The sequence below is a fragment of the Cimex lectularius genome, unplaced genomic scaffold (genome assembly GCF_000648675.2).
Source record: "Cimex lectularius strain Harlan isolate CLEC.00 unplaced genomic scaffold, Clec_2.1 scaffold7, whole genome shotgun sequence".
In the NCBI taxonomy this organism is placed as follows: domain Eukaryota; kingdom Metazoa; phylum Arthropoda; class Insecta; order Hemiptera; family Cimicidae; genus Cimex; species Cimex lectularius.
In genome coordinates this window covers 4080103-4107111 of record NW_019392731.1, presented here as the reverse complement: position 1 = coordinate 4107111, position 27009 = coordinate 4080103, and the positions used below count along the sequence as shown (strand labels likewise).

Here is a 27009-nt window from a genome sequence, read left to right as displayed (position 1 = left end):
GTTGCCCGCATAGTACTATGGGTCCTTCAACAGCATAACATCAGGGTCTTAGCCTGGCCAGCCCGTTCTCCAGACTTGAAACAACATCGAACATTTGTGGTATAACCTCATAAGACGAATTAGAGCACGTCCATCACTTCCTGATTCACTCCACGATCTTGAAAGCACTTTTCGTGAAGAATGGGCTAACCTCCAGGAAAGAGACATTTCCTGACTGGTGGAAAGTATGCCGTGGCGTCTTAGACATGTATTTAAGGCAAGGAGAGGAATTACACGATATTGAAATCTTAATTAAAAATCTAAAACAAATTTTATTTGTCTATCATTTTTTAAATTTATTTTTATTTTTTGGTTTTATAGACAAAGACTCAATTATTAAACGTAAAAAAACGTGAAAGTTTGATTAATATATAAAAAATATACAAATCAAGTTATATTACAAGTGGGTGGAAGTTTTTCGTCGACTTCGATTGATATAAAAAATGTACAATCTTCTTTTTTTTCCCCAGGAGCATTAATTTATTATTGAAATTTAAAATCTATTACGCTAAAACTTCAAATCTTTAGCTACTTTAAAATTTATTGTATACACATCTTAATATAACTGGGAATCATTCATAGGAGGTTTCCTTTGTTTAAAAAAGTAAAATCCAAATATTGTTTTACATTGTATAAAACAATTTAGTTGCAAATAATAGTGTTTTTATTCATATCTTCTTATTTTCATAAAAATTATTTTGCTAACTTTATTGCTTTAAATAGCTGCTAACCTGTTTTTACTGAATGAATTCATGGTAATAAAATTACGATTACCCCCAGATTTAATTAATTTATTTATCCGTCAAACACATTTGATAATATTGTGCTTTCTAATTAAAGTTTGAAAATACACAGACGTTGATCAACATTGTCGAAAAGGCGGGTAAGGAGCGAAAATTAAAAAAAAATTAGATAGTATGAGAAAAAATCGGTCGCTTCGTCGAAAGATTTAAATTGGCCAGAAAATTACCTGGAATACATCAAACCAGTGTTGGTTATTTTATTTAGAGTTAGTTTATTATTCTTTTTCCAAATTGGAAATATTTTATGGATGAACGTTCGAGGGAGAAGATACACGCTCGATTTTAATCTGAATAATAGACAACCATTGTTTTGCTGATTAATACATTGAGGCTTTTAATACGAACGGTCTTATGCGAAAACTGAAAATCATATCATTAACTTTTAACCAAAAATTAACATATTTGTTTTTCATATATCTTCATACAATCAGTAACAATGACATTTAATTCTTGAAATAATTAATATCATAAAAGATTGACTCTCTAGTAATAAAGCTGAAGAAACAATTAGCATTTAAATATTCAGGAGGAACAGCGAAATTTAGTACATTAATTAAATAAACCCTGGCTTCCTGGCCGTTTGTAACGACCGATTCGTTCTAACGTCAAAGTTCAACCGCATGTGTAACGAATGGCTGGAAAATTTGAAGATCTGCTGCATGCAAAACTTATCCCTGTAAATTATGTACAACATAAATTGTTTTAGAGTGAACAAAAAATAGTCGATAATAAAGTGGAAAGCGGCTTAAAGAGTTTCTTTTGAAAAGAAAGTAATAAGAAATGCTGAAATAATTGTGTTGAAAATATGGTTTATAACGAGAAAAGTTTTTTTAGCAGTATTTTAACAACATTGCTGCGCCCGGAAGGCCTTTTCTTTAATGAAGAGATTTAGGAAAAGAATTTTAATCAATGAAATTAGTAAGAAAGATAGTTTTTTATTTATTTTCGTATATATAAGAAGAAAGTAGGTTAACACGAAACTATTACTTAGCCTCTCTATTACTTATTTACTATTCGATAGAAAGAGAGATAAATGATAAAAATAGGCATACAGAAAATTGAAAATTGATTAGGAAATATTTATTTTTCTTAGTTTTAAATCAGCAATTTTACGATATGGCATATAAGCTGTATGAAATAGGAAAAATTGATGTTTTTCCATTAAACTGATAAATTACCAAATTTGGAAATAACCGTATTTACAGATATTTTTTCTTAAACTTAACCTAAAGAATGAATTAAATTGTTTAATCCCTGACCAGGGGGGACACAAGACGAACCAAAAAGTTTGACTTGTTTTTGTTAGATCATTATTTCATTTCCTATTTTACATGTTTTAAAACACGTCTGCTATTCAACATCAGCTTTTTGTATTGATATAATCATTATTGAGTACAACCGATTTCTCAATATAAAACGATCGTTTGCAATAACATTTTTGCTATATATTCGAGTAAAGCCCAAATTCTTTTAAAGACTCACTATAAAACCATATTTTCTCAAGTCGGTTATTGTCTATGTTTTTCACAATTCAGCAAAGCTTCAGGGTTGTTGGGACTATTTCATCTGCTTTAGAGAACATGTAGTACGACTTCCGTGCGTTCTAAGACAACCCGGTTCTGTTCAAATTGACACAATTTCAACCCACACATTATTACTTGAAACTAAAACCTTTCATAAAGGTTTGTTACTTCAAACGTAAAGTGCGGTAATGAGGTCTCAGAGACAAGAGCTGTCAAAGACGTTCTACAAGGGTACAGTTTTGTTCCCATCTTATATACAATTTATATTTTGCTACTCCTTCTTCTTTCTTGTAAATGAATAAATGGTTAAGACATTTAATTTTTTTATCCGAATCAATCAATTGAAGGAACGACAGTCACCCAGCAAAGAAGGAAATTGAGTAGAAAAATATAAAACGTGTAGAGGATGGGATCAAGAATACACTTTTTGGGGTCGAAGGAGTTGTATGGTCTTGGCTCTGAAAACTCATCACTGCACCATTGATAATTTCCTCCTGGTGCAGTGCTGACCGTTGTAACCCATTCTCCCTTCCTCAAATTTAATTTCAATCTTTCCACCCATCTTAATGTTTTCGATGATAATATGATGTGATAAGTTAAGTAGTGTAATTTACTGCCATTGCTGCAATTATTTGGCTGTTATTTTTACCTTAGGCTATGTTCCTATTGAGCGGTTTTCACATTCTGAAATAATTGAGTGGCGGTTTCTTTTTTCTCTTGCATAACCAACATTTGGGGCTTTTCATAAAAGATACTCATGTGCAGATGTTTTCTCAGATGCCAGTGACCGGGATGTAGCCCTGTCACTCTTAAGAGTTTGGCCTTATTTAATCGCAGCAATCTCTTTGTCAGTTTTGCTGAGGACTAATTAATTATTAGTTTACTGTCTCGCACCTCTGGAGTTCAACCACTTTTCTTTTTTTTCTTTTGTCATGAGTCTTCTTGATAACCTAAGTTATGTCTCCACTAGCGGTTGATTCACATTCGAAGTTAATACGGTTGGCGGTATCTTCCTCCTCTTGCATTAGCAAAAAATGAGGTCATAATAGAATATAACCAGGTAGTGCGGATTTTTGCTGAGATGCCAGTGACAGATCTTTAGCCTTTTCGCTCCTTTTAGTTTTATCCTATCCCTCTATAATAACGTGTTTGCCAGTTTAGGCGGGGGTTATTTACTAAAAGTTTTCTGTGTATGGCATTTGTGAAATTGGTGCATTTTTCAATTTGAATTTTATGAACCGACCCTGAGAAGGAGGAAACTATGTTTGATGTTATCTCAATTGTAGGTTTTGGTGTATAAAGTGTTCTTGATATGTGCTTTCCTCTGTCCGGTCTATCTACTTGTTGATTACCCAGAAATATTTTGAGCCCTGGCATTTTAACCTTACCCCCTCTCAAGGTACCTCTCAAGCCCCCTCCACTACCTCTTATCCGAAGAAGCTAATGTTTTTAAATGATAAGGCAAGACAAAAATGACGTGTGTCAACTACGTCAAAACATCGTCAGGTGAGCACGTTGATTTTGTTTTGTGTAAAATAAATTATTTTAATTGAATAAAACTTTTAATAATATATAAATGTGTTGGTCGCTAAAATTGGGTTATTGGACTTAGCAAAAAATTCATTTAACTAAACAAAAGTAAAAATACTGGCGTTATTAAATAAAATACCATCAATGTCTATGGGTGAACAGGAATCAGTAAAGAACAAAAAACCATGAAGGCTTTAATTGTATTTACAAGTCTAAAGTTTAGGTAATTGATATGTTAGACTCTATTCAAATTGAAATCTTAGTTAGCCGTATATACTGATAAGAATTAATTAGCTGTTCTTATCAGTCTGAATAATTAGGTAATTAATCATCTAGAATACATAAATTGATATAATTTTCTTGTCGCCTGATTCTTATCTGTCTTATAGGCTTTAATAATAATCAGAACTTAGTTAAATAACAGTTCATTTTAAAGCTTATTAAGAACATATCTCTTTGTTAATCATGTTTGTGGTGAAAATAAAATTTAGCAGTTTATTAAAAGTATACCGACCATCTGATAATCAGCCCAAATGATCAAAATGGATTTACCCTATTTTTTTTGGTATACGATTAATTATCCTATCTTTTAATCATTTTTGACTAACGTTTTCCAACAATGCAAAACATAAAATCTTTAGAGCAAGTCGTTTGTGTGGGGGAATTTGAACGATTTGTAAGCCGGGAAGTGTAGGCGGTCGGAAAATTAATGGAACTGTGCTATATAAATTTTTTACGCCTGCATTGATTGTAGATGTACATTTTGGAAACATTGACCTACTTTTGGCTGTTTCGACTGTTATTGTGGATTCGGACCAATAATTAGAGGATAAAACATACTGCAATAGTCAATCAGTGTGATAATTTAATATAACAAATGTCAGAACATACTAAAACCGGCTTTGTTTTACTTTGATTTTTGTATTTGCCGCAGCCAAGAACTTTTGCTTATTTTTATGAAACTTATTATACATGTTTTGTTACGCTTCCTTCACAGTAGACCAGAATGTCTTCAAAACGTAGGCCGTCATAATGTAAAAACATGTTGTTTGTAAATTAGTTGTGTTATTAATCATGCTGTACAATACACATATACTATATACCTCCTACTACAAAACAAAAATGTAACCTAAATAATTATTTAAATTACTCAAGAAAAAATCATGTGTATTTCTATATCTAAACAATATCTCCTGTTCTTTAAACAAGTTTATGCTTTATAGGACAAGCTAAACAATACAAATTGTAAAAATGCTAATTACTATTTTGTCTAAATTGTAATCTACTGTTTAGCAAAATATACAAATAAATAAATAAAATATTGTGGCACGTGTTGCATATTTATTGATACTTTATTGATACTGATTAATAAAAATTGAAGTTACTATTGGTGATAAACATCCACTACCCATGATGAACATGGGTGATTAACAATGCCCTTTCCTTAATCTGGCTAGAAAAACATCATTTCTTATTTTCTCCTTGATCTATGACGGCCATACATTCTAAAACACTGGATTTGATTACACGACGCTTAATATTTTCCACGCTAAGCCATATTTGTCTTCACTGTGACCAAAATTTTGATTTACAAACTGCCATTATGTTGACATAGTTATTAATCTCTTAAAGGAAGCCCCTCTATTTGCTGATTCATTGCTAGTTATGGCACGTGGTATATTCAGTAATTAACATTATTTTAAAGAACACAAATTTAACAATTCAATTTTTAAAAAATATGTTGACGATAAAATCATTTACGAACTTATGGATGATACAAAAATTTTTACAAGAATTTAACGAAGTACATTCCGAAATATTTAATATATTTTAAAAAATAAAACGAAAATTATATCCCATTTCTAGATATAAAAATTATAAGAAATATCACAGTTCATATTAGATTTGTAAACCGGTAGAGTGTTACAGTTTTATTCACCACTTTAATAAAGCAAAAAGAAATACATTGTAGAATATACGTTTGTAAATGAAATTTTAAAATTAGTAATATTAAATTTCATAAGCAATTAATTAACGATTTTTATAGTAAATAATTACGTCAAAAAACAACTGAAAAACAAAAAAATAAATTATTATGGTAACTTAAAGAAAAATAATAACAATGATAAAGATATTATGAACAAAAACTTTTATGCTGGTGTCATTTATGTACCAGGTATATCCAAAACATATTAACAATCGTTAAAGAAGGATATCAATAAATAATAATTTAATTATATATCAGTATATGAAAAATGAAATATGGAATTGCCCAATAATTTTATATAAAATTATTAGGAGAAAATGTATAATACTAATATTGTATTTTAGCTCACATGTAACTGTAATAGGACATATGTAGCAAAACCAGTTCAATTGTAAAAAATTAGATTAAACCAACATCAAATTAACAAAAAAGAATAATAATGAAACAGGTCTTTCACAGCATATAGATAATGTACATTCTGAAAATGTAAAATATTTAAACAAAATCTGAGAAAAGATTAAATTCAGTATAATTAAAATTCTATAATAATAATGTAAATTTTCACAAATATATGTAAAAATAAGAGCACAATATTACAGATATATGCAAAAAAGAAAATTTAAAAATATAATCAAAAACTAATGAGGTCAGAATGTTTAAAAATGATATCGTAGAGATATATAATGAACAAAAGGTTACAAATTATTGGGAAGTCTACTGGTATGTACATGTAATTTACTTATACAATATAGTTTAAAATTAAAAACCAATGTAACCAAAAAAAGATTGTTTTGTAAGAAAGACAATTTTAAATTAACACTGGGGAGCATTCATTTTACGAAGTCAAAAACGTTTTGTTAAAATATAAAATTGCTGCAATCCATTGAACCTATATTACAATATAAAGCCTAATACAAATTTATAATTGTGTTTAGACAAGAAACCTTAACTCAAATACTATGTATATAACCGGAAGGTCTAATAATTATATTTATCAAATATATAATATCTATTTAAGATGTATGCGTTTTTGTGTTTATAGTAAACCTTTTCATATTTCAGTAAATATCAGTTGAAAGAGGTAAAAAAGAGAAAAGTAATTGCATCCGTTTCCGAGGAAAATTGTTACGATTACGGTATTTTATTTTTTATATGATCCCCTGTCACAATGAAATTCTTACGGATCCGCCGGCATGATTTGGGCAGGTAGAAGGGTCTTAACGTGGATAGGGCCCTTAACTCGACCGCCGAGATAATGCTATCTCCTCTTATTATGGTTTTCTTGCCTCGGGAGACTCCAACTTTCCACGGACTGGGCTGTTACATCCTCCAACTTGCCCTGCTACATCATACTGCTCTTACACAACATAAGGTTAATAGTTTATCTATGGTAACGCCGCTACTGATAACCGCTTCAAAACTGACTTTTTACCTTTTTACCATCCCCTTTCTTAACGTTAACTACCCAATTCTTAACATAAGCTTTATAACGTTATCATTTTTGTGTGTAAAATCTAGCCATTAAACAGCCAAAACAATATCAATCGATTTATAACGTTAACATAGTGTTTATTATAATTACCCAACCTTAAATCATTTGAGTATAGTATCGCAATTATTTATAAAAATTAAATCATGCAGTGACAAATTTTTGTAATAAAAACTGGAAAACTATGTATTGAATTTCCAGGAAAGTTGAATTAACACGATTATTTTTTTACAACAAATACAGTTTACGAGCTCGTGTAATTAACAAGAAATATTTTGTTTTAAACTTGTTAAAAAATATAATTGACCTGTGTTTTGACGTGTCGATCAAAAAGTCACAAATGAATTTTTTTATGACGACGATATGAAATAATTTTTTTCTACGTCATATTACGTTTTCTTAATTTTTTTTATATCACTTGAAAAATTCTCACAATAAACAAATAAATGCTAAGTTTAAGGAGTATAGAAAACAAAACGGCTGGTAATCGCGACTTAAAGTTTTACGATTTTATGATTTTTTAAACGAAATTTTACTTATTATTAAAAAATGTGTATCATTTTGATTCAAATATCATCAGACGGACATAAGGTTGAAACTCTTTCTTTCTTAAGACATTTCTTTTTATAAGGACCTGGAAGGCGCTAATTAATATTCTTGTTTTCCAGAACTCTTCCATAAGATTTCAGTCTTTCTTAGAAAACTTTCGGTCCAACACTCGACCCCTCCTCATTCTTTTGTCCTTTGTTGGTGATCTTACTGGAATTGTAAAGAGCAATGTTTAGATTTCCCAAATAGGCCTCTGAGACTTAGGAGGAGCCGAGTGTTAATCAAGGAATGCGTTCTCAAGAAAATAAAAACCGGAGGAAGAGTTCGTGAAAATAAAGTATTTATCAACAACCACTACAATATTTTCACGCTGAATAAGTAATTAATATTGTTGATTTTTACTAAGAAGTATCAACTGGATTGAGAGACCATTACCCATTTTTGGACAGCTTTATTTTTGCAATGCGCATTCTTTTGCATATTGATTAAGAACGGATATTCTATGTATTTTTACAAAGAGCTTTCTGAAATCCCTAATTATTTTTAGTTTCGTGCTATTTAAACGAGTTTTTGAAACATATTTAAAATAAAATAAATAATTGTCACTGTTTGTGACAACATGAACTAATTCTTAAATTGATTTTTTACTTTTATTATGATGAAATAAACTTAAAGGTTTTTGGAGTTGAGACTTTAATTTGATATATTCAGCAATTGCTTTATTTTTGTAGCAGTTTGGAATTACAAAAGGATTCCTGTTGGATACATTATGTTTTTGTTTTTACCTTTTTTTGTAGTTTTAACCGCTTTTTACCTTTCTACTTGTTCATTTTCTACTGTTTTTAAGCATTACATTCTAACTAGATTTCATATAAGTAATCCGTCCTCAATTCGTAAGCGCGATTAATTAGAACGACATGGCGCATGAGGACACATTTTAAAAAATGTTGGAAATTTAAAATTACAATTGTTGGATCGACAGGCATAATTCAAAATATCGTATCGAGTTCACTATCAAAGCCGTATTTCAATTTTTCGGATAGACTAAACCCGCACGACTGGCCGGTGTTACGTGACTGTTGACCTGTCTCGCCGTTGCACAATCTTGAAACGACAATGAAAATAGTTTTCCAAATCATTATTTTACTCCAAATTGTCCAATCAATGAAAATTACTTTATTAATTTTACCTATCTTCGGTGAACAAACATCGAAGAAGTAAAATTTCCGCGAATATCTCGTAGATGTAGATGGCACATGCAAATTTTGCAAAGAGGCAGAAGAGATACCAATACATCTACTAACAAACTGCGGAGCTACACTAACCCGCAGGAGGAAATGTTTGAGGATGTATAATAAGAAGAGCTTCAACCACTGAAACCGGGCCTATTAATCAAGTTCCTTGATGAAATAGGACTCACCGATGTGCTTTAGGCAGAGTACGGGGGATACAATAGCTCTTAAAGGGCGCAGTTTATTACACTCCGACTATTACATCTATGTCTAAATGTCTCGTAAAAAATGTTCATAATATTTACCATTAGAATCCAGAAGTTAAAGTAAAAATATTTGTTCTATTAATTTTCTTTCTTTATCCATCTATCTATAGATTGATGATTGAGTCTATCTGTCTGTATTAGTCTCTTTTTTTAAAAACTAAAACACATTATTTTAAATCGGTAATATTTTTTAAAAGGTGGTTTATCTGTGATTTATTTTTGTCATATTATTTATTATGTTTCATAACCAAACAAAATTTATATTTGATACTTTCTCACTCAATTTTTATGTGTATGTTTTTTCCTCTCTATCTATCTATCTCTCAATAATATTCTGTTTTTACTAATATTAAAAAATATTGTTTTACATCGATAGTATTTTGAAAAGAGGTGAATTTTTTAAGATTTGTGGTAATTTTTCATTATGTTACATAAGTAAACAAATTTTATATTTTACTTTTTCTCATTCGCTTTCTAACTATTTGTTTTTCACTCTCTGTTTCTCTCTCTCATTATCTATCTATCTATATATGTCTCTATATTGTTACATTTTTATAAAAATCAAAAACTTCTATTTTAAATTGATAATATTTTCTCTCTCTCTTCCCCTTGCTTTACCCTCTCACTCTCTCTCTCTCTCTCTCTCTCTCTCTCTCTCTCTCTCATTTTCTATAGGATTTCAGTTGAGTCTTCAACGAACAGCTGTAGTCATAAGGAAAACCCTTCTCGTGTTATTGCTTACCCTTGTTTTTTTATAAGAAAACATTCTTATAGTCATTATATATTTGTTTAAAAAGTGTAGAACTCTCTATTTATTGGTTTAACCGATTTCGTATTTCTCTCCTTCTCTCTCTATCTCTCTCTTTCTCTCGGCCATCAGTTTCACTTCGTCGACAGTAAACTGAGGTCTTCGCCGGCCATTAGCGTGTTGATGTTTCTCATTCTTTTTTATAAATATATATTTTCGCCTTCTTTTATATTTTTTAAATGTGAATCTATATTTATTTTTTAACCTATTTCATATTATGCGCTCTCTCTCTCCCCTCTCTCTTTTTTCTATTTGTTAGTCTTTGTCTCTTTCTCACTCTCTCTTTCTCTCTCTCTCTCTCTTTCTCTCTCTCTCTCTCTCTCTCTCTCTCGCACACTCTTTTTCCCTTTCGATTAAACATTCTTTCTTTTTCTCACTCACTATCTTTTTTCTATCTCTCTCTTTTATTTGTCTATTTGAAATTATTTCTTTAAGTATATGCCAATCCACATATTTATTTAACCATTTCATGGGACGGACATTCCAAAGGTCAACGAAGAAAAACGTAAGAATTGTCGCTTTCCTGATCGCTTTTTTGAAAAAATCCTTCGAACAAAAGTTGAAGAACGTAAAATTTGGGAAAATCCGCTCTCTTCTCTGTATATGTAATTGTTATTTTCATTTCAATCGGTGTGATCTAATGGTTGTAGAGCATTTACAACACTAGCGATTCTATGTTTTTTGATTAGAATCTGAGCATATCGAATAGAATTCGAGGTTACAACAATTTCTGTTTTTTTTTTTTTATTGTAATAGATGCAGATGTTCATTTTAATCACAATATTTCACGGTTTACTTTAAATTTGCATTTAATTTATATTGTATTAAACTTATGTATTTATCCAAGTTATGTTCTATGTTTTTATGTTTTTTAACATTTTTATTTTTATTATTTTTTATACATTTTATATAGAATCAAGCATAAACTATGGTTCAGTGAAATGGCATCTAAAATAAAGATGTATTTTAAAGTGGTTTGTCTCTCTTGTCCGCGATTGATGACGATTGATTAGACGTTATTCCCATATTTATGATACGGATTATGTTGTATTTTTGCGTTAAAACACACATAAATCTGTACACTTTTATGCCACGTGTACATATAAAACAAGTAGTGGGTTAAATTAGCGGTGAGATATAATATTTCGGGTAGAATAGTTAGCAAATTAATTTTTTAAATATACAAAATACGTTACATATTAGTTAGTATATTGTCAGGCAAAAAATATAGACAATTATTAATAGAATATTTGTAAAGTTTTAGAAAAGTATTACATATTTAAAAAGGCGGAAAACATAACGACGAACTCCTTGCTAAAAACTAGTCTGAACTATCTAGAAAGTGGTAATTATCCCCTTGCGTGTAAGAGCTGAAAAACCTAAGAAAAACTATCACCTTGAAAGTGGAAAAAAATGAGGTGAAATAAGAAAACCCCGACCCGCAAGAGAACAATGGTGTAAGAAAGGAGAAATTCCTAACCCTAGTTGATGGGCTATGAAGGAGTCATTAAAGCCGAACGAGGGCAAAAGAATAAGAAACATCCCCTTTCTCCCGGACGGACATTGTACCGCTCCGAGGTCGTGTTACACTCCGAAAGGGAACAATGGACCTTCATACGATGGCTTTTAAATATTTTGAGATTCTTTTGTGCTAGTTTCGCTATTTAAAAAACATTATTAAATTTTTAATTCTTTAGATTGGAGGTAAATTGATTTTACATATTACAAAGATTCGTAAAAACGTTTTATGTTTATTGCATTTTTAATTTTCATAAAATGACTGCTAATTTAATGCTTTTGTTTTCTTCCAAAATTATATATTTGCATTTTAGCATAAATGCCACGATTCGATTATTATTGAGCGATATTGAAATAATTTACTCGGGTATTGACTAGGTATTGTCTTTATAATGTATATCTAACAAATCGTATTGCAATATAGTACTACACAAGTTAATATTCCTACCTTTCGAATTATCCCTCCTTTTTGCCATTTTTCAAAAGGTAGTTTCGAAAGGTAGGTTGAGAAAGGAATGATCGGTGTCCGAGTGGATCGAAGTCACGATAGCTCAAGTGGTAGAGCAGCGGCGTATTTAGCGGAAGGTCGTTGGTTCCAATTCCTCTCGTGACACTGGTTGAAATGAAAAAGTTTTTTTTTGTACTTTATACTACTTTATTTTATACTATAACGCACAGACTGAAATATAAAAAATAATAAATAGATTTTGTAAATAAATGGAATCCTTACAGTGGTCATAAAGTAAAGTTCATTATAGTTCGTGGTCCGATTGACCAAATAACTTTTTTCAATTAATTAATCTTTACGTAAGGTATTTGTTGAGATAAAAAAGTCAGTCTCACGAGCGGGATTAGAACACACGACTTCCGGCTAAATACGCCGTGTCTCCAACTTGAGCTATCGTGACTTCGATCCACTCGTACACCAACTTCCCATCTCATTCTCGGAGACTCGATAGTTCAAGTGGTAGAGCAGCGGCGTATTTAGCCGAAGGTCGTGAGTTCGAATCCCGCTCGTGACACTGACTTTTTTATTTCAACCAATACCTTACTTAACGATTAATTAATTGAAAGAAGTTATTTGGTCAATCGGACCAAGAAATCTAATGCATATGTTATAATAATAATTTAAATTTATAAAGTGTTTATGAATGGCTGTACTATTTTTGAGCCAAATAATGACGAGACTTTTGTAAGTAACCGTTCATTTTATTTGTGGTTGGCAGGATTAATATAAAAAAAACTTCATTGTGTACTCGTATATGTATCTACAAAAAGTATAAGTATTATAGTATTAGTAAACACAGAATATTGACTGAGTCCTTGATATCTTTTTTGACTGGTTCTTTTTCCACAGTAAGTTCCAGTAAGGTCCAGTAAGCTAATAACACGTGCGTTTGTTTGACTTTTAACCAGGCGTTTATTTTCTGAGACATTAGAGAAGGCTGAGACTTGGCAACAATGGAAGTGAACGTGTACAACACCATTTTCCATAAAATAGGGTTAGGAATATATATATATATNTATATATAGGATGGGTATTAGTGGTTTTAAAATAATCATTTCGATAATTATATACATTAAATCCATTAGATTTCGTGGTCCGATTGACCAAATAACATCTTTCAATAAATTAATCTTTATGTAAGGTATTGGATGAGATAAAAAAGTCAGTGTCACGAGCGTGATTCGAACTCACGACCTTCGGCTAAATACGCCGCTGCTCTACCACTTTAGCTATTGTGACTTCGATCCACTGGGACACTAACTTCCCACCTCAACCCAACTTTTCGAATTTTCTCTCCTTTTTGCTATTTTTCATTCTTCTGCTATTATGTATATTAGAGAAACATGGTTTTATCTTACGTACAATGTCATTCTTTGTAATATTTATATCAAGGTCAGGAGTACAGCTGTATTAAAATGGGAAGTGTAGGGTTGGGCTAGCCCCAATTCTTCCTGTCCTAAGAATCATTAGTTAATCGGATAAGGGAATCAACTGTTCTGTATTTAAATAACTTTGGGTAGCAAACCCGAGGAGTTATCATATGTGATATGAGATTTAAGGAATTTACTGAATTTTTATGAGCGGTATGAGAATAGTCGTTAACTGGTCTTCTGCTATGATGGTCAACCTTTAAGGGAGCACAGATATTTTGAAACTACTTTTTTAGAAATGAAAGCTGGCCTTTGTTGTTTGAATTTTTCTATGATCGTATTCTTCACATATGGTAGTTTTAATTTGTGTATTTAGCGTATTTTGTAATAGTTTACGAGCTCTGAAAAAGAATGGTTTTCTTGGTTTACGCTACTTCCAGTAACTACCACTGGGAAGTACTTGGGGACTGATCAGAGAATAGAATATTTAGGGACTGGAGGGAAGAATGGAAACAAAAGAAAAATGTATTAATAACATTGTCCACATAAAAATATCTACGTGTTGGAACTAGACGTTAATGGTTGTTTTTTGATAGGTTAACTTTATTCCTTCACATGTTCTCTGCTAAAAAAAACATGTCAATATGTTATTATACATAAAAATAAAATTCCCCTATTGCTACTTTCCCGTCTTGTAAGAGCTTCATCTTGAAGTCGATGCGTTTCAAGCCCGAAATACTTGGATGTATCAATATTACAAGGCTGATTCACCTCACGGCGGAACACTCCGAGTGAATGTGCCGGGCGATGGTCGTTGCAATTCCCGTGTCGATTGTAAAATGTGATTTCTTCCCATCCTGGGGCCCCTGCGATCCTCATGGATTTCCCAGCGGGTGACTTGTTCCTAACGTTTTAGAAAATTCTATTTATTAAGTTGTTTTTAATAAACTGTTTTATATATATTCCTATTAGATCTTTAAACTGCTCCTATTGCGTAGAAACAAGAGACGGTATTTAATCTATTAAGCTTTGACAAATAATTTCACATTACTCATTAAGAATTATTTGGAGATCGTGAGAAAACCATTCTCTTTATCGTACCAACGTTCCGATCTTTATTGAGATCATCTTCAGGGCCTGGAATTCATAAACATTATTTAAATTATACAAATACAAGTAGGATGTAAAAAAATAAATGTATACAATGCTATAAATTTCAGACTCAATCAATGTATTTGTACTCGCTCAGTGTTGGTTTTCCATCCTACATATATTTCTATATTTTAAACAATGTTTATAAATCTCAGGCCCTGAGGATGATCTCACTAATGATCGAAACGTTGACATGATAAAGAAAATGTTTTTCTAAAACCTACGTCACGCCAGACCGCATCTCATGATCTTCAAATATTCATTAACTAACGGTCACTACACAACACACTTTATTCATTAACTTTTAGTTTATTGAATGTTTTTATAAAACTTATAATAACAGAAAGTCCTTGCTATTTTGTTACTATTATACATTCAAAAACAAACCGGTTCCTTGTATTTTATTTTTCATTTTCAACTATATGTATTTTTGCCGTTACATTTATTACAACTTACTTATTTCAACGACAACCAAATTAATTGAGATCCAAACTTCGTGAATTTTAATAAAAATGATTTAATTATGATTGTTTGAATTCAATAAAAACACAAAAAAACTTTTTGTTATAGATTAAATTTAACTAATAATTTATTAACTAATTTTGCCCTTAATAACACGTATTAGGCTCTGGCCTTTGGCCTCGCCTTAAGCCTCCTAAGCATCAAGTAAGCAAGCCATCGGGTTTCGTCTTGTTAAACAGAATCTTATTCTTCAAAAAGAGCTTCTGAAGCTGAACAGCTGAAATTTCAACGCTTGTTGGAGGAGGCGATTCTAACCCATCTCTTTATCAGGTCCCACAAGTGTTCTATAGATTCGTGTGAGGAGAATAGCCCTAGATCCTTTGAGTATTGGGTGATAACACGACCTACATGCATTAACAAGAAGTTTTCCCATCATCAAGAAGAACTCATTCGACGTACCTACATTCAAAGAACCATTCTATAAGATAATCAGTTCGGTATGGACTTTGAATCGACCTCATGCCATATTTGGCTGTCTTTAAAGGACTGTGACTCAGGAATGAAGCAAGTACTTCTCCTCACACGGTCTCGCTCATCTGATTGCTGAAACACAACTCATTTTTGAAGAGAACAACCCATCGTCGTTCAAGTTTCTAAGCGAGATGCTGATTTGCAAATAGTCAGCCTTTCTACTCGATGCCTCTCTACAAGTAAACAACCTCATGTGGGAGGTCTAGAGACTATACTCACGAAGCTTTATGATTAGTCTCAACTCGCTCTTACTTATCGGACCGTTTCGAGTTGACTGTCAAGGAAGCCGTTAAATGACGGTTCCAGTATGCTGTAACAGTAATAAAAAGATTTTCTCTAGCGTACATCGCGGACGACCACTGCTTTCTCTTCTATCGAAACTTCTTCTGGACCTAAACCGCTGTAGAACATCGTGGATGGTAGAGCACGGCACTGTCACGACTTGGCTATGGAAACGACGCTACGTCTGGGTTTGACCAAAGCATCTGCCCTGGCTTACCAAACATCTTCTCGACTTCTTCAGACCAAACATCTGCTTAAATTTTTTGGTCAAATTTGTTTCACACGTCATCAATTAACCCACTCCGTAAACGGGCTCTGGAAAGATTAAAATTGAACATTTTTTCTATTTTTAATCTAATGAGTGTAAAAGGATTAATAACATTTTAAAAAGTAAAAAACAAGTTATTAATGTTGTTATTATTAATTTTTATTCCAGTTATTATGGACAATAGATGAATAAACACAAATGTCCGGTTTTTGTCTTTGAATATATTATTGAGAAATTAGTTATAACACTAGACTTAACACCATGTTTAAAAAAATTATCAAATACTTTAAAAAAATCCTCACTCGATAAGTTGTGTTTTAAGTCAACTATTACTTAGTTATTATGGACAAAAATGAGAGTATCCGTGTTTTGTTTCAAGATGTGTGTTTTCTAGTTTTTCCTTATGCACAAAAATATACCATTTCATAATAAATAAACAAATGGAAATATTTTAGGAAAGCAGATTAAAAGCATGGAACAACAAGTGAAAACTGGTCCAAATCATTGCTTAGTTTGGAAGAACGATGTAAAAGAATGTGAAGAACGATTGGCGGTGTAAAACGTGAGTGTGACTATCAACAAAGGTATGAAATGAAATAAAAAAGATTCAAAAGACGATTGCAAGTTAATGTCTGTGATTTATCTGTAGGAAATTGCAATCAGAGAAAACCCCCTTTAACTGAATTGAATTAAACTGGATGTCAATTAGATTAAAAGAAATTTCATCGAACGAAAATGAAATGAAGTTAAATAATTATAGCAAAGACACCTAGGGGTTTAGACGTTGTGAAGTAAGCCTATTATTTAAATTGGTTGATAAAAAATGTCGATTCCATTCGTTATTTGGTATTCTTTTTATTTTCACTGTTTTTTAAAATAATTTAATTCATTTTTTATAGTTTAATTTGCATACGAATAAAATAGGATTTTCTGAACTCATATACTTCTTTTATAAGAGGGTTTAAATAATAAAAATGTTTTGCCGAAAATTGCGAATCATACTGCACGCTTTTTCCCTCTCCCCGTCCTGATTTCACCACGGGCGGCTTATTCGCCCCGTTTTTGGAATACGAATCCAGCCCAGGCAGGTTATTTAATAAACCGCCTCATTTATTCTTTTATTAGAAAGTGTATTATGAAAGTTGGCTGGGTTGTAAACGAGGAGGTTTCACTCATTGTAATAAAAGAATGTGGGAAACTGCTAAAGTTTTTTTTATGCGTTGGAACTTTTCGCACATGTGGTGATGTGCTGTAAAACAAGCCTCGGCCAATGACTAAGTTTTATAAAATAGAATTAAAATGAAATTAAGAGCACAGAATAATGCTCAAAATAAAGTATTATTTGCTGATGAATAGCGGGTAAAATATTTTTTACTTTATCCTACAGAAAGACTCCAAATGAGAACATTTTGACTACTATGCGCAAATTTTTTCATGGATGATTTGGAGATAAAACTAGGTACCTCTAAAAATGCACTTTTGCACGAACAAGCGAAGATTTAGGACTCTTACCCGCAATGATCAACGGACTTCATAAAAACATAAATTTACCATGGAAAAAGAGAAGTACAGCGAGTAAACTTCTCGGACGTCACAGTTGAAAAAAAGGAACAAAATTATAAATTTGACATATTGAGCAATCCAACGACAACTGACTCAATGATTATTGCAGACTCCAATCACCCATTGGGGGAAAATTAGCAGGTCCTTGTAGACGATAGGTAAAATGATTCCAATTTCTCTCCCAACAGAAAAGAATATTTAAATGCCAAAACATTTCTTACTGTGAAGAATGGTTTTAGTCACATTTTAACATAAGCAGGTTACTAGCAAAACGACTCGAGAAACTATTGGTGAATGAGACAACGCATTTTTATGAAAGACAGAATTTTCCTGGCTTTTCCTGCATTCCCCGCAAAAAACAAAATAAGCTCTCTCCTGAAAAAATCAAAATCAAAACAACCATACCAAAACAATGAAATAATATGAAAAATGCTATGCAACGCCAAAGACAAGCTTGTCTAAGAGAATTTAGATGATAAGTTTTGATCAAACCATAATAATATATTGACAAACAATGCAGTACAATATTTTCAATACAGTTGTTTATAAGAGATTCAATGTTAACGTTTTCTTGTTGCAGGTCGCTTGGATTCATATTGACCGACAGATGATCCTGACGATTCACCGGCACGTTATAGCCAAAGTTTCCAGGTTCAGCGTTTCGCACGACAACCACAAAACTTGGTTATTAAACGTTAATCAAGTTCAACAAGAAGACAGGGGTTATTATATGTGCCAAGTCAACACAAACCCGATGATTAGCCAAGTTGGCTACCTTCAAGTTGTAGGTACGCATGATTTTATGTATTATTTAAATAAACGTTGAACTTCCATATATTGATTGATATTACTAATCCAGTACGCAAATTAAAAATTGTAACGCAATATTGTACTTTCTAACGAACTATATTTTCTTTACAATCAACAAATTAAATGGTTATAATTTGAAAAAATCGTTATTTAAATAATAGAAACAGTAATGTATTTAATAATGAAATATTAGGATTTGCCTGGTCGGGAAATCAGCAAAAACAATTTAACCAATTATACTTTATGTTAATTACAATGTGTGGTAATTATTAGTGACCGTTAATCAATAATTTTTCCGAAATCGTGAGATGCGGTCTAGTGTGATGTAGGTTTCAGAAAAACACTTTCTTTATCGTTCCAACGTTTCGATCTTTATTGAGATCATCTTCAGGGCTCAAAGTGTTTGTCTTCTGTGTAATTTTGCCATTCTTGCGTGTCGTGTTGAGAGTGCGTGAGTTGAGAGAAATGTTTTTCTGAAACCTATATCACACCAGATCGCATCTCACGATTTCGGAAAAATTAAAAAAAATTGTTAATTACAATAATGACGTAGTATTAATACAATGTAGAATCTAGCATCAAATAAAGTCTTATTGTAATTTAAATCTCGACATATCGAAATGAATAAGATAATGTTAATTTTAATTGGATTGGATATGGTTCTGTCTTTTTAATAATAAAAAAAATCCGCGATGATAGTCAAGTACGGTCGGATTGATACGAGATTTTCGGTATCAGTTTTAGGAAAGAACTATAAAATCAGATATTAATTAACATTACAAAATCAGTTTTAAAATTTGGGATAGAATAGAATTGAAAACGCGTTTATTTTCTAATAGAGAAAAAATTACGATCAACATTATGACCATAAAACCATTCTAAGAGACAGCAGTGATGCAACGAAAATTTTATTGGATACGAGAAGAGAGAGATGTATATGGTCGCATACGATGGCTTTACACTCGTGGTTTTCCAACATCAAGAATGAATGAATTTATTAGCGTGGATGTTTGAGTGGGTGGGTTTGTGGTGGAATCAAAAGGTGCCCTACAACGTAGACCCTGCTAGTAGTGCCACCAAAGGGGGATCCTTCGAACCCTAGTACCAAATTTTGTTTTATTTTATAGTGTCAGTTTTTGTTTTAGTTTGATTAAAAATCGATACATATCATAAATGTTTAGTGTTTAGTGACCGTTAGTTAATGATTATTTGGGGATCGTGAGATGCGGTCTGGTGTGATGTAGGTTTTAGAAAAACATTCTCTTTATCTTGTCAACGTTTCGGTCTCTATTGAGATCATCCTCAGGCCTGGGATTTATAAACATTGATAAATTTTACAAATACATGCAGGATGTTAAAAAAATGAATTTATGCAGTGTTAGAAAATTTTAGATTAAAAAAATGAATTTATACAATGCTAGAAAATTTTAGATTAAAAAAATGAATTTATACAATGCTAGAAAATTTTAGATTAAAAACTAAAAACTAAAAAAATGATGAAAAAATGAATTAATAGAATGCTAAAAAATTGTAGATTTGTACTCACATCTACACGGAAAAAACACTTTCAGTGAGTATAAATACTTTGATTGAATCTAAAATTTTCTAGCATTCTATAAATCCATTTTTCTTTAATCGAAACTTTTCTAGCATTGTATAAATTTATTTTTTTAATCGAAAATTTTCTAGCATTGTAGAAATTCATTTTTTTCATATTTTTTATTTATTTTTATTTTATTTTTTATATAAAATTTTCTAGCATTGTATAAATTCATTTTTTTTACATCCTATATGTATTTGTAAAATTTAAACAACGTTTATAAATCCCAGGCCCTGAGGATGATCTCAATAAAGATCGAAAAGTTGGCCCGATAAATAAATTTTTTTTCTAAAACCTACCTCACACCAGACCGCATCTCACGATGTCCAAATAATCATATCATCAATTTTAGTTGTAGTATATACAATAAATAAATACTGTGTAAAGAACAAAGAAAAAGAAATGTTCAAATGAAAACTTTTTGTGAAACAACTGCCAGGGGAAATTGTTAAGGGTGTTTCCATAGATTATCCTGAGTCTCTGGCTGGTGGCAAAACCAACAGTGAAAACGTAAGTTTACTGTATCCTATTGAATATTTACATTCAATGACACTTCGGGTTTGTTTACTGCACTTAAAATAGGATAGTTATGCTATTGAGAAATTTACCCATAGGAGGCGGTTTGTACAACGGGACCTTTTTGTTAGTAAGAAAAATTGATACTACACTGCGAAATATTAACTGGGAATAAAAAGGGATATATTGCACAGTATTTGGAATTCATTTAGACACATGAGGAGATAAATGCCCTTTGTTTTGCAACAGTTGTAATTCCCTGACCGTCTAGCATTTGCTATGATCATAAATAAGTCACAAGGACAAAGTTTTGAATAAATAGGTTCGATTGTTCAAAGCACACAATATTTACATAAGGACGTGTCGCCCTGTCGAAGTGTACGACAAAGACGGGCATTCAAATAGATTGCAAATTAACAGAAAAATACATAGAAAATATTATTTTCTTAGAATCGTTAGAGTATTGTAAAATTTTTTTTCCTGCGAGCTTGTCAAAAATCGAAAGACGAAGATGTTTTTGAGCTTATTTATTCGGAGTTGCTCTTTTTGACTTATTAAAAAAATGTGATAATATAAAACTAGCGCTAGTGTCTCCAGCTATTCCGCGTGGGAATGGATGAGCAATTAAAAAGAAAAGTAAAAATAAATAAATAAAAAAGGGAGAGGCAAAGCCACGGTCTGCTGCTAAGCAGCCCGGGGACTGGCGTGCGAAGCGACCTACATTTTTTTAATTTAACTACGTTTTCTACTTTTGCAAACTCATGAAAACCCAAAACTTGAACCGGATTAAAGATGATTGCTTCAGTAACCAATCAAAAATTTCATATTTTCCTGACAGTAGGATGTCCATATTTTTAATTTACGTCTTGATTTTAACCATTTCCAAATTTACAAACACTATCTTTTTCTTTAAAATGTTTAATAAAAGATAATTTTAAAAGTTAATGGAGTGGAATATCATATGGCTTATTTAAGGCATTTTCAGAAATTGTTGTAAAAGAATTGTTTTAAAACACTTTACTTTATTAATCTTTACGTAAGGTATTTGTTGAGATAAAAAAGTCAGTGTCACGAGCGGGATTCGAACCCACAACCTTCGGCTAAATACACTGCTGTTCTACCACTTGAGCTATCGTGACTTCGATCCTTTTGGACACCAACTTTCCATCTTAACCCACCTTTCAAATTTTCCCGCTTTTTTGCCATTTTTTAAATGTCGTGTAATCTATTCGATTCTTGGCGACAAATGAAATGGCCACGGAAAACTTTAGTGAATATATACTTCATTTTAATTATTAAATCCATTATAGTTAGTAGTCCGATTGACGAAGTAACTTTTTTCAATTAATTAATCTTATTTAAGGTATTGAATAATTTGAATTTATTGATGGGAAGATGGTGTCCGGATGGATCGAAGTCACGATAGCTCAAGTGGTAGAGCAGCGGCGTATTTAGCCGAAGGTCGTGGGTTCGAATCCCGCTCGCTTTACTTTTTTATCTCAACAAATATCTTAAGTAAAGATTAATTAATTGAAAAAAGTTATTTGTTCAATCGGAGTACGAACTGTAATGAACTTTACTTTATGTTATTTATGATCAATGTAAGAATCCCATTTATTTACAAAATCTATTTATTAATTTTTACATTTCAGTCTGTCTGTGCGTTATAGTATAAAATAAAGTAGTAAATTCTTAAAGGAACACGGTTTAACAGCCTACTACACGATGGGTTGAATTGGCGCATTTGTGGTTTCCTTATGTAAAAATAGAGGTTAGTCAGGTTTAGAGCCTGAAATGTCATTAGTTCAATTTAACATTGAATCACGTGTGCTTCTTTTTCTGTAAAAATCATTAAAAAAGTAAAACTTTGGTATTTATTTAACACGAATTTAACAACTACAGAGCAAGGGGACAAGGAGTTCCATCTTAAAGTTTATATCCTTTTCCTTTGTCGGTTAAGGCATTAAATGTGATTTTAACCATTGGCTGAATGAGAGTGATTTAATTGACAGTTTGTGACATATCTGACGTGAGTGTCACTTTAGCGTGTTTATTTTTTTATAATCCACTGTCAATATTCTCTTGCACCAATAATTAATACACCTACTTACCCGCTTTGACGCTTGTTCCATACGTTCTGTATCATTAATTGGATTTAATCAGGCAGTTGAAATTTGATTCGAGCTTAATTACACCGATAGAGGGCGTAAATTCAGGGAAGCCGGGATGCGATGATTCTAAAAACGAGATAAAGTCGACGCCTCTTCGCTTTAATTAAATGGCCAATGATTGCAAACGAGACCAATTTCACAAGCAGGAGAAAAGAGAAAAGCGAAAAAAGTAATTCCATTTTTTTACATAATTTTTTTGATGAATCGACTTAGGATTATACGCGAAATTGCATCCTTTTTTTCCATCCCAGACCCCCTTCTGTTATTATCGTCATAATTCTTTTGTCAATTTTTCAAGCCCAGACGGGCATAGTAATAATAATATATCTTGTCAATATTGAGGCGGAATAAAGTACCTGCCACCGTCTCTGGAGACGGTCCTGTCAAGAAGGCCAATATTTCGCTCTTTAATCGCCATAAACGTCGGCGGAGATTTGTTTTGCTTTATTACAAACGAAAATCGACTGTAGGTTAATTTACAAAATGTATAAACATATGGCCGAATCATAAAATATTAGCGAGTATATAATTAAATAATTTGTTGAAGTTGTGAGGAGCGGTCAAGAATGAGGTGTTTCGAAAAACACCTTTTCATTTTTTTGTCGACGTTTCGATCTTTATTCGGGCCATCTTCAGGGCCTGCGTAAATTACAAAAAATATGTTGATTGGAAAATTACAATTTAAGATGTAAATATAAATTTTGAACCAAGTATTTCATGCTCACATAAAGTGTGGTGCTATTCTTGTGATCTCATGTTAGTTTTGTGTGAACCGTAAATTTGTATTCTGCTTCTACATAATTAAATTGTTCATTATATCGGATTAATTTTATTCATGGACATACCTAGTTGTCTAAAAAATTAAAAATACCTGAAATTAACAGTGCAAAAATTTCTCCATAATTACTTGTCATAGTGTTTAAATTTCTTAAAAAAGATGTAATCAAGGCGTTATCTTAAAGCATAATAATAACAAATAAAGAAAGAGGACAAAATGAGCGAAAACAGATTTATTTGATAAACTAAAATATAGAAAGACAAAAAATTTAACACACAAAAATTTTTGACATTTACAACACAAAAATACAAGAAAAATCCAATATTTCATTTTCACTCTATAAAGTTTCACAAAAATTGACAAAAACTGTAAAACAGTAACGGATATTGAATTGTTCTTTGGAATTAATTTTGAGTCATGGACAAACGTCGTAGAAACAAAAATTCAAAATACCTGGACTAACCAAGGCAAAAATCTTTGTTTATTTATTAATGAAGATTATATTATAATACTTTCAATTTATATAAATATAATAAATCAACACGTTATCCATATACAATAAAAATAAAGTAAGTGGAAAAAGGAATTATTGTAAGCATATATTTTCAACTTGCTCTGTAAGATAAAAAAATGCTGAAAAACCATTAAGTTTAACAAACTAAATGTATGAAGAGACAAAAATTGAACACAAAACATTTATGATATTTATAGTACACAAATACACTAAGGCATAAACGGATCATTCTTTTAAAACACAACAAATAAATTAAAAGACACTAACGAATAATTAATTCTTCGTTATATCCAATTATTTTCTAGTCTTGGACTATACGAATTCTAAATATCTGAAATAATACAGTGCCAAAATTTCCCTCTCTCTCTCCCCCTTTATTATATAAAATATAACGATGTAATATATGATTATATATATATACATGCATATATATTAATGAAGATTGTATTATAATACTCTAATAGTCTAAATTTCTATGAGTTCATTTAATTTATGCATTATGTTAAAATAAAAAGGAGGAAGGTTTGTGTTACATAAAAGGGCAAAAATCTGGTTTATTTGTTAAACTAGTAGTATAGAAAAATAAAAATCCAACAAGAAAACTTATGATTTTGTATCCCATAAATACATTTTAAAATCAGAATATATTTTCACCAGAATAATTTCTCCACATAAAATAAAAGACGAACTTAAGTAACAGAACGACCAACAAAAATACCCATATTTAATCCATCGCTTAAATTGCTAAAGAAACAGTACAAACCACCATTATAGAGACAGGTAAAGAATTGCAAAGAAAAAGTATTCAACAGTTATGAACAATAAAAATAGTCAAGAATAATTATGATGAAGGTATAAGAAGAACGTCAGATAGGTTGAATTAGTTAAACCTATGGCTGAAAAATGTTTTGATATTAAAAAAAAGCAAATAAAACATGAGGCGTGTAGAAAAGGTAAAATTGTGACATTTAAGAGAAAATAAAGTTTAATTTTTCACCCTGAGAAAAATAAAATCAAGAATAAAAAAGTATTTCTATTTTTCTAACTTTTAAAGAATATTTTCTGTTTATTTCTGTGTAATATTTTTATAATTAATAATTAGTTTTTCAAGAATGTAGAAATACATCATATTTTATTTGAACCTTAACACTACGGACCCATTTCAAATAGGCAAAGCAATACAATTTAGTTAAAGAATTTTCTTCGCGTAGTTTTTTTACTGAGAGTTTCATCACTCGGAATATACGGTATAAAATTTAAATTAAAAACAAAATGGTAAAAGCAAATATTACATAAAGTCTGGCAATAACGACGCGTGTAAAACGGCTAACCAAATTACTCTCAGGTTGTATTCTGGCAGAAATTTCTAAAACGGGAGATGTGTTCTTTAACGGCATTAGTGATTTAATTAAGGAGTTGCCCTTCTAACTAGACTGACTGCTCAGACCCTGGAATAGGATTAACATGCTTCTGAAATTCGAACAAAGTTACTTTCCAGAGCGGGCTGCGGCTTTTATAGGCCTCCGAACGGAACTAGAACTACCGTGACACGAGGAGAATGCATTGTTCGCCGAATATTTCATATTAATTAACATTTAATTGATTATATTTTATTATGACGGAGTTTATTGTTAGTGGAGAAAAGAGGCTTCCGTACTGGACGTAATACTATTTCTAAAGTGATTCTTGGTTTTAATATATAATTATTACCATGTACTAGCAGATATCATTTCTCTTACAATTCTTGTACTATATTCTCTTCACGTATTGCATCGTTGATAATATTGAGAATAAAACACGAACTAATTACTACTAATTGCTAAATACACCTCTTCGTCCGGTTAGCCAGGACTGAGGCAATTAGTTGTCACTTTCCTATTAAAATTTACTTTTTTTGAGGAGTGACAATTAGAAGCTTTTTACATGATAAAAACGCTATGGAAGAATAAGCGCGGCTAGGTTTCTGACGATGGGCGAGAAATTACCCGAAACGTAAAAGAAAAAAGAAAATTATGAAATAAACTATATAATATATATTTTTAGAGTTTCCTAAAAAGAGTTTTATAAATTAAGGTTATTTCAAAAACGACTTGGTTATATATGAAGAGAAAAAGGACAAGATATATTATACTCAACTACAACAAATTTATTTTATGGTTTTCTGACGATGGGCGAGAAATTGCCCGAAACATAGAGGAAAAAATAAACTAACCTTATATAAATTTATTTTGTTTTCCTACAAAGGGTTTTGTAAATTGTAATACTTATTATTATGTTATACAATATTTAAAAACTCACCTGCGGGACTAGGCCTCTTCCCGAAGAAGTATATCTCGCTTTCCTTTTTTAAATTAAAGTTAATTAAAAAATTAACACGATTGTTTGAAATGTCCATTCAACCAACTGAAAAATGGGGCTACGAAAGTGGGTTGACATTATTAAATGGAACTTTTATCGATGATACTAGGTTGAAATCTATGACATACTTGTTTCTTAACGTTTTGTGATTTTGGTTTTCCGTCTGTGCCAAGTATACTTCCAGGTTATTTTTTTAGAGCTATGATAAAAGAATAATCCGTTAGATCGTTGTAAATGAGAATAAATATATAAAAAGTTACATTAAAGAAAAGAAGCTTCAAGTAAAAACAGGATGAATTTTCTTTCTCGCAAACGTCCGGTGTTTCACTTAAAAATGTATAACTCTTCTGGGTTTTATTCAAATTACAACGTATTTACAGCC

General features: G+C 31.3%; 1 protein-coding gene across 4 annotated transcripts in view; it reads left to right on the top strand.

Moving 5' to 3' along the window:
• Positions 1 to 27009, top strand: part of LOC106668570 (lachesin-like) — a 134584-nt gene that overhangs the window by 72099 nt on the left and 35476 nt on the right. For all 4 annotated transcript variants that reach the window (XM_024226851.1, XM_024226850.1, XM_024226853.1 and 1 more), the window contains exon 3: positions 18461 to 18668. In XM_024226851.1, the coding sequence (XP_024082619.1) occupies positions 18461 to 18668 (208 nt within the window). The remainder of the gene's footprint in view (positions 1 to 18460; positions 18669 to 27009) is intronic.